This window comes from Orycteropus afer, unplaced genomic scaffold (assembly GCF_000298275.1).
Source record: "Orycteropus afer afer isolate SDZICR_OR568_19922 unplaced genomic scaffold, OryAfe1.0 scaffold00168, whole genome shotgun sequence".
Classification (NCBI taxonomy): domain Eukaryota; kingdom Metazoa; phylum Chordata; class Mammalia; order Tubulidentata; family Orycteropodidae; genus Orycteropus; species Orycteropus afer.
Window position 1 is genome coordinate 606,996 of NW_006921755.1, and position 9,232 is coordinate 616,227.

The 9,232-nt window shown below is 41.2% G+C and overlaps 1 protein-coding gene across 1 annotated transcript in view; it reads left to right on the forward strand.

Annotated features, from left to right (window-relative positions):
* PLD1 (phospholipase D1) overlaps positions 1 to 9,232 on the forward strand; it is a 233,712-nt gene that overhangs the window by 154,060 nt on the left and 70,420 nt on the right. Inside the window, exon 21 of the mRNA XM_007946610.1 lies at positions 7,904 to 8,017. Coding sequence (XP_007944801.1) covers positions 7,904 to 8,017 — 114 coding nt within the window. The remainder of the gene's footprint in view (positions 1 to 7,903; positions 8,018 to 9,232) is intronic.

Below are 9,232 nucleotides of genomic sequence, written 5' to 3' on the forward strand. Positions count from 1 at the left end.
TGCAAGGTAGATTCAAAAGAGGACATGGAGCAAGGGACATCATTGTTAATGTCAGGTGGATCTTGGCTGAAAGCAAAGAATACCAGAAAGATGTTTACTTGTGTTTAATTGACTATGCAAAAACATTGACTGTGTGGATCATAACAAATTATGGATAACATTGTGAAGAATGGGAATTCCAGAACACTTAGTTGTGCTCATGAGGAACTTGTACATAGACTAGGATGCTGTACATAGACCAGCAGGCCATCGTTTGAACAGAACAAGGGAATACTCTATGGTTTAAAATCAAGAAGGGAGTCCATCAGGGTTGTATCCTCTCACCATACCTATTCAATCTGTATGCTGAGCAAATAATCTGTGAAACTGGACTATCTGAAGAAGAATATGGTATTAAGATTGGAGGAAGACTCTTTAACAGCCTGTGATATGTAGATGACACAACCGTGCTTGCTAAAATTGACAATGACTTGAAGCACTTACTGATGAAGATTAATGACTACAGTCTGCAGTATGGATTAATTACATCAACATAAAGAAAATTAAAATCCTCACAACTGAACCAATAAGCAGCATCATGATAAATGGAGAAAAGATTGAAGTTGTCAAAGATTTCATATTTCTTGGTTCCACAATCAACACCAATGGAGGCAACAGTCAAGACATCAGATGACATTTCACTGGGCATCTGTGCTGCAAAAGACCTCACTAAAGTGCTGAAGAGCAAAGATATTTCTTTGAAGGCTAAGGTGCACCCAACCCAAGCCATGGTTTTTTCAGTAGCCTCATATGCATGTGAAAGCTGGACAACGAATAAGGAAGACTGAAGAAGTGTTGATGTTTTTGAGTTGTGGTATTGATGAAGAATTTTGAAAATACCATGGACTGCCAGATGGATTGACACGGTGGCTGTGATGATGGGCTCAAGTATAGCAGGGATTGTAGGGCTGGCACAGGATCGGGCAGTGTTTCGTTCTGCTGTGCATGGGGTTGCTATGAGTCGGAAACGACTCGACGGCACTTAACAACAACAACAACAACAGCCAGAACTAACAAATCTGTAATGGAATAAATGCAGTCGGAATGTTCCTTGGAAGTGAGGATGACTAAACTTTGTCTCACCTACTTTGGTCATGTTGTCAGAAGGGACCATTCCCTGGAGAAGGATATCATGCTTGATCAAGTGGAGGGTCAGAGAAAAAGGGGAAGGCCCTCAAAGAGATGGACTAACACAGTAGCTGCAACAGTGGGCTCAGGTATAGCAAGGATTTTGAGGCTGTTACAGGATCGGGCAGTGTTTTGTTTTGTTGTACATAGGGTCACTACGAGTCAGAGCCAACTCGACAGCACCTGACAACAGCAAGAACAATAACAAGATGCTGGAAGCTACTCCATTGGTATTTCAAATACCAGAAGGGTCACCAAAGATGGTCAGGTTTCAGTGGTGCTTCCAGTCTAAAAGTAGGCCTGGTAATCTATTTCCAAAAATCAGTCACAGAAAACCCTATGGGTCACAACAGAACTTTGTCCAGTTACCAATGATCATGAAGATGTTGCAAGACCGGGCACTGTTTTATTCTTTTATATGTAGAATCGCCTTGAAATGAAGCCAACTCAACAGCAGCTAGCAATAACAACATGCAGGCTTTACCTTACTCCTTTGAAACCTGGCTTTCTGCCACCTCTTCTGCTGCTGCTACATCCTGTGGGCTGGCAGACTAAGCTCAGTGTCTCTCCAGGGTTTCACCTGGAATTAAGGCTCATGCCCTCTCTGCTCTCAAGTCTTCATGCTTAAAGGGGTCTGTCCTGTTATCTCCTGGAAATTCTACCTAAGGAAGAATAATAAGGTCTCTGCACTGGAGTCACCCATATTTCTTTCCACTCCTCTCCTCCCTCAGCTCAGAGAATCTCTGTGTGTGTAGTTCCCCAGATCTAAGAATGGTACTTTGTTGTGCCTGGTTCTTTTGTTAAGGGTTCCATCCTGGGAACCTGATCATTTCTCCCTACCCGAGTGGGGGGCACTGGGAAGTAGAATTAACACATTTATGGGAGAAAATTACTTAATATTTCACAGTATCAATCTGCCACATTTGTAACTGTCTTGTATGGATAATTTTGCATTGGGAACATTTTAACATTGGAGCAGACACATTTTGCTATGCAGCCATCAGATGGTCATTTTCCACTGATGCAAGGTGTCCATTGCTTTGGGTGGCTCTACTGTAATTTAGTTAACAGTCCCCTTATTACTGAACATTTATTTCCAAATTCTAAGTGTTTACATAGCACTGCCATGGGACTTAGTGAATTTTGAAATAAAAGTTCATCTCACAAGAAGCATGAGAATGCAATTTTGTAAAATTTTTTTTTAACTAATTTAATGATGAGTAGTTACACGTGGCTCAGTGCCCAATTGTTTCTGTCTGCTTTTAAGATCATAAAGAATTCTGCACCTTAGGGGCTTAGATTCTTGCTGTGAGCTGATTGCTATCGTTTGCACCACCCAGTGTTCTAAGGATGTGCAGTGTTTCAGAAGATTAGAACCTTCAGTAGCTAGGAATTGCTGCCTTCCCTGGATTGGATCAAGAAAACCAGTTGGGTACTATGGCAGAGAATTTTGCTCCATTGGCCCAGACTTAGCCACAATTTTATGGTTTAAAATTCCAGAGCCCTCTTCTACAGCAGTGAAAATTGAAGTCATTTCTGCCAGTTTGGCAAACACAGTTTAAAACTTTCATGATTCAGCAAATACAAGAACTGCTGCATTGTAAAAGAATGAAGGCTTTGATAAGAGGCAATTGAGTTCTAAGAAAAAGGATTTGTAAGTATTCTGATTATTACAAAGTAAATTTGCAAAATAGTGTTTTATCTAAAGAAATAAGATCTTGATAGAGTATGTCCAGTATTAACATATAATTACTTGATCTTGAAGTCACTTTTGCTTTTAAAAAAGTACAAGGATAAATTGGAGCCACTTCCTACAAACAGAATCATAAACACTTGGTGTTCAAAACCAGCAATATCACTTCTAAGATGTTTTTCCATCAAATGTGAAAAATAACATGTAAGTGTAAATAGCAAAATAGCTATTTTGAAATAGCAAAAAGTTAGAAACAGTTTAAATGCCTATCAATAGAGACCAAGTTTAAATATTATGCTATAGCTATATCACAGAACAGGAGCTCTGATAGCATAGTGCTTAAGGCACTTAATGGCTAACCAGAAGGCTGGCAGTTCAAACCCGCTGGCCACTCCTAGGAAGGAAGATGGGGCAATCTACTTCCATAGTTATACAGCCTCGGAAACCCAAGGTGGGGTCACTATGAGTTGGGTCCGACTCAACGGCACGTAACAACAACAACATATCACAGAACACTCTGTAGCTGTTTTGTTGTTATTGTTGTTTTTAATGAGCAGCTCTTCATGAACTGATATGGAAGGATTTCCAAGATATACTGTTAAATGATGAAAATAGCTTTCAGAACAATGTGGAATCCCTGGATGCTGCAAACAGTTAACCAAAAGTTAAATAGTTGTGAACCATAAGGTTGAAGTTTTGAGTCTACCCACAGGTGCCTTGGAAGAAAGCCCTGCTGATCTACTTCTAAACCATCAGTAATTGAAACCCCTGTGGAGCACAGCTCTACTCTCACACACATGGGGTAGCTATGAGTCAGTCAAGTGAAGAACATTTATGTAGAAGGAAAAAATGCATATATATGCTCTGGTGGCATAGTGCCTAAGGCATTTGACTGCTAATCAGAAGGCTGGTGGTTCAAACCCACCAGCCACTCCTCAGAAGGAAGGTTGGGCAATCTACTTCCGTAGTGACTGCCTCAGAAACCCAAGGAGGGGTCGCTATGAGTCAGATCCAACTTGACAGCAGTGAGGTTGGGTTTTGCTTTTTTTATGCTTACAAATTCATAGGCTATTTCTAAAAGATGGCAGATGCTAGTAACAGAAGTTGCCTTCAGGGAGAGGAACAGGGGGTTGGGACAAGCAAATGAAAGAGTTTTTTTTTTTTTTTTTCCCCACAGTATAATCTTCTACCTCTTAAACTTTATACCATGAGCATATATTACTCATTAAATATGTAATTTATTTCCTAATGTCCGATGCAGCTTAATCTCTCCCACTAGTGGATTCCCCAGAAACATTCTTCCAACCTGACCCCATCCTCCCAAAGTGACACCTCAGTTTCTTTCATTTCAATAGTACTGAGGGCACGCTGTGTGCAAGAGTCCTCTGTTGGACACTGCCAAAAATAGAAAGGTATGTGCTTCAGAAGAGCTTATCACATAGGGAGGCTGCAGACATGTATATCGGTGTTGTGGAAAAGCAACAAGGGTGCTGAGCAGACATTCCAGCCTTGGGTCGGAAGATCATGAGTAGCTTGACAGAGAAAGTAGCCTTTAAGCTGATCTTCGAGGGTAGATAGGATTTTTATAGGTGAAGAAAGGCATTCTAGGCTGTCAGAAGAGCAGCCTAGCTTTATAAGTAGAAAGGTGCCCCTCTGAGCAGAGCAAGTAGTATCCTGTCGCTGCAGTATGGGGATAGTGGATCGGAGTGGAAGTTGATTCCAGAAAAACAGTTAGGCCAGATGTTGTCAAATTTTAAGTGTCCAGTTCAATTGGTTTTGATGCTTGCAGGGGGAAATAGATTAAGTCTTCTTTCTGTTCTTCTTTTCCTCTGTCCTGTTTACCATTGAAGTATATGAGTCACCTTCACCAGAGAACTTTATATTCAGCTTACTTTATTTTCTTTTAAAATTTTTTTCCCCAACTCAAACTGTGTTTGCCATCTAGTGATTAGTCCATGCCATTACAACAACCTACTTAAAAATCCTTGTTTCTAACTGCGGTAAAGTTCACAGGCCCCCAAACTCTGTTCCCTGTTCATCACTTCTGCCCTAAACCTCACTTTTTTCACAGATCCTAATAACCACATCAACATTAAGAGTCCTCGGAAATAAAATAAGACCCCCCTTGGCATAAAAATAATACTCATATGAAAGAAAATCTTGTCGTTTAAAATTCTGAGCTTCAGACGGTATGAAGAAAAGATGAAATAGAATCAGACTTGAAAAGTAACCGCTAGCTGTACCTTTGTGTGAATGCAGCCCTCTCAGATATTCAGTTGAGATTCATGGACCACAATAGATACCACAGTTCATTTCCAGGCTCTCTCTTCTTGTCGTTTATGGGGGCAGCACAAGGTGGGAAGAAAATCACCATCAGCAACCCAATGCCAATTCCCATGAGGTCCAACAAGCCACCACCCTCTAACCACCACCCTCTAACCTTTATTACCAATTCTCACACCAACTCTCCCTCCCACAGCACTCATTACTTCTCTATTGGGTTCAATAATTCATTGCAGTGGCCACACCAAACTCACAGACAATACTCATGATTATGGAGTTTATTAGGGAAGTAGCAGGTTACAGTTCAAGGGCAGGAATGCTCAGGATGCAGTTCTTTGATCAGGACAACCTCCCCTCAGCCATGCCCTAACTCATGCCTCTTTTTGGCCGCTGGCCTCTCAGCCTGGCCTCTGCCCTGCTCTGACAAGTGTTACAAAGCAGTTTTAGCTCTGCCCATGGATGCACCTAGGTGCACCCCACTCTCCCAGCAAGCCTCCTGCCCTAACACTTTCATGCTTTGTGGGCTGGCAAGCCCATCGCTCTGTCTGTGCCAGTCTCTCAGTTCTGCTGCCATCGTCTCTATGCCATCTCTCTGCATCTCAGCACAAGGATCTTGTGTCTAAGGATGCACTCCACTCCCAGCTCTTCCATGTCTTGATGGTAGTGAGATTCCTCCCTTCTGCCTCTGGGAGGGCTCATTTCAAGCCTAGCAAAATGACAAAACTGACCAATCCCCACATTAGGGTTCCTCACCTACCTTCAAGTTGAATCCAACTCATAGCGACCCCTCCTTGGCTTTCCAAGGTGGTATCTCTATGGATGTAGATTGTCCAACCTTCCTTCCAAGGAGTGGCTGATGGGTTTGAACCCCCAGCCTTCTGGATAGCAGTCAAATGCCTTAGGTATTATGCCACCAGACCTCCCCACTAGGGTTCCATATACCTTTATTTCCATGGTCCCACCTCCACAAGGAAGCTCTGGTGTTGTAGTGCATAGGCATTTGGCTGCTAACTAGAAGGCTGGCGGTTCAAATCCACCAGCCACTCTTTGGAAGGAAGGTTGGGCAATCTACTTCCGTAGTGATACCACCTCAGAAACCCAAGGAGGGGATACTTTACTAACAAGTTATCCAATCCCCTTGGTGGGCCACAGGCACCTTACATTTGCATAATTCCACCCAGTTTTCTGATGGGAGTCAGAAATACCATGTCTAGAAGATCCACACCAACTAACTCACTGTACTACAAATACTTTATCAGCTTTTGCCTCCAAATAAGTTGTATATGTTTGAACATAATTCTTCAAATTTCTGGCTTTCTGGATAAGAGTCAAAGTAGAAAGCCACATTTTCTTCATCTATCATTATATTATGGAGTAGGATTCCTTTCCTTAAAAGGTTGTCATTAACCATTTGGGAGAGTAGGCCAAGAAATACTGTGTTACATGTGCCTGGGATTTAAAAATAGACATCAGTCACTCAGAATTCTTAAAAAGCCCAGCATAGCATTTTGCAGCCGAAATATCAGAGTTTCTAAACAGAGATGACTTTTTTTCCCCTTATTTTCTTTTTTTTATTGTGGTAAGTATATATAACAAGACATTTGCCATTTCATCATTTTTTTCACATGTACAATTTAGTTACATTAGTTACAACCATCATATTATGCAACCATCACCACTATCTCTTTCCAAAATTTTCCATCACTCTTAACAGAAGCTCAGTGCCCCTAAGTGATGACTCTCACTCATTGCCCCCATCAACCCTCTAACCACCAGTAACTGCTTATAAATTTTGCTCTCTGTATATTTGCCTCTTCTGGATATTTCTTGTAAGTGAGATCATACAATATTCCATGTTGTAGCATGTATCAGGACTTCATTTCCCTTTAAGTTATAACCTCTATATTGGTAAGTATACTAGGTTCAGTCTGTATTTTTGCTCCTAAGATCTGTTGTTGTTGTTATGTGCCGCTGAGTCGGACTCAACTCATAGCAACCCCTCCTTGGGTTTCTGAGGCAGTATCACTATGGAAGTAGATTGTCCCATCTTCCTTCTGAGGTGTGGCTGGTGGGTTTGAACCACCAGCCTTCTGGTTAGCAGTCAAGATCTAGGCCATAGGAATTCATTTACTCAACAATTAATAACTGAATGCCTGGTATTCACCAGGCTCTGAGCTATGCTTTGGCTGCAACTTGTTAAAGATATAACTATTAAGATAACATCTTTTTAAAATTTTTGTTATAACCTTCTTCCATGGAATTCAAGCAAGACTTCTGGATCACTCTGAATTTTGTCCAGTGGAGGATCATGCTATGGAGAGACAGTCGGTACAATTCCCACTTTACTGCCAACTGCAGCTCATTTTTTCAGGTTTTAATGAATTATTGGGAGCTCTGGTAGCATAGTGGCTAAGGCACTTGACTGCTAACCAGAAGGCAGGCGGTTCAAACCCACCAGCCACTCCTCGGAAGGAAGGTTGGGCAATCCTACTTCCGTAGTGATACTGCCTCGGAAACCCAAGGAGGGGTCGCTATGAGTCGGGGCCGACTCGATGGCAAACAACAACAACAATGAATTATTAGCTTGGATAGCATCTTCTGGCTTCTTATGCAACAGGATGCCCTGAAATGTGATAGAACCTGAAACGTGTTATAGGAAGCCATTTGCTCAGCCTCTAAATAAGGTGGACTGCTGAGATGTCATTTTAAATGGATGCTTTATCTCTTTTGGGTGAATCTCTCTGCATTTGACTTTTGCAGGGAAGGCCAGAGATACCGGGTGTATATTGTGATACCACTTCTGCCAGGATTTGAAGGAGACATTTCAACCGGTGGAGGAAATGCTCTACAAGCAATAATGCATTTCAACTACAGGTGCCAAAATTCTAAATGATCTGTTTTGAGCTTTCAATCAGCTGTGGATATGAGCTGGTGAAGGGAAGGAAAATGCTTTCCCACATCCATTCAGCAGAGCTTTGAACAAATGGGCACTGTATATTCTTCTGCAGAATCTTGATGTGTTCACTGGTTGATAAAATAAAAATGAATCCTGAAATAACATATAGTGGGCTTAGGACACATGGCAAATATATGAGAACTAGAATATTAATCTCTTTTTAGTATTCATTGTCCATTTATGTATATATTATTAAAATATATATATATTGAATATATGTAATTTATATATATATTATTGAATATATAAATATATATATAATTGAATAAATAAATACTCATTAAACCACCAAATAGTTACCAAGCCTTCCAAATTCTTCGCAATGAGTGAAGAAAAAAAAAATCAAATACCTAAAATGACCTGTTTTACATGTGTTTGGTTATGATTCTTTAGGTAACTATTCCTCCAACAAATTGGTTATAATGCTCTCTGTTAGGAAATGAAGCACGAAAGTTCTTCCCTATCTCCTATAGTGGTTAAAATTTTAGGGAAAGTGGTAAATCCCATTTTGATATTCTAAGATGCAGTGTCCGTATTCACTCAAAAAGGGCCATTTGAGTTCCCATGAAGTTTCAGACTTCCCCAAGGGAATGTTGTGAAGAGGACTGGGAGTCACTAGCCAAGTGGGCAGGAGGCAGCGGGAGGAAGTGCTAGACAGGTGGCCCTGATGGTCTCTCTGGGTCACTTAACTAAGTAAGAGCTGAGAGCCTGAAGAGGTGAGTGGCCAGGCCTGCGCACCAATCCTGCCTGGTTCCCAGTTATAAGCTCTAAGACCGGAGAGAAAGAAGAGCCCTGTTCAGGCTCATACTCTGAATAAGTCAGAGAAAGGACTAGAACCTTAAAAGACTTTAAAAAAAAAACAAAAAACTTTTTTTTTTTCCAGAACTATTTATAGATTCTCTTCTTTTTTAATTAAGCACCTCAGAGGCTGGGGAGATGTCAAATGAGACATTGGACAGTCTCAGTGTGTAAAGTAAATAGGGGTCAAATGGGGGGGGGCTGAGATGCTCTCCTCCTGGACCCCTCCCAAAGCCACACCCTGTAGGACCTGAGGGCTCTGCTGTGCACAGGTGGAGAATCTTCCTCCAGTGCAAGGGACATAGATGTATAACTCTTTTTTTTTTTTTTTTTTT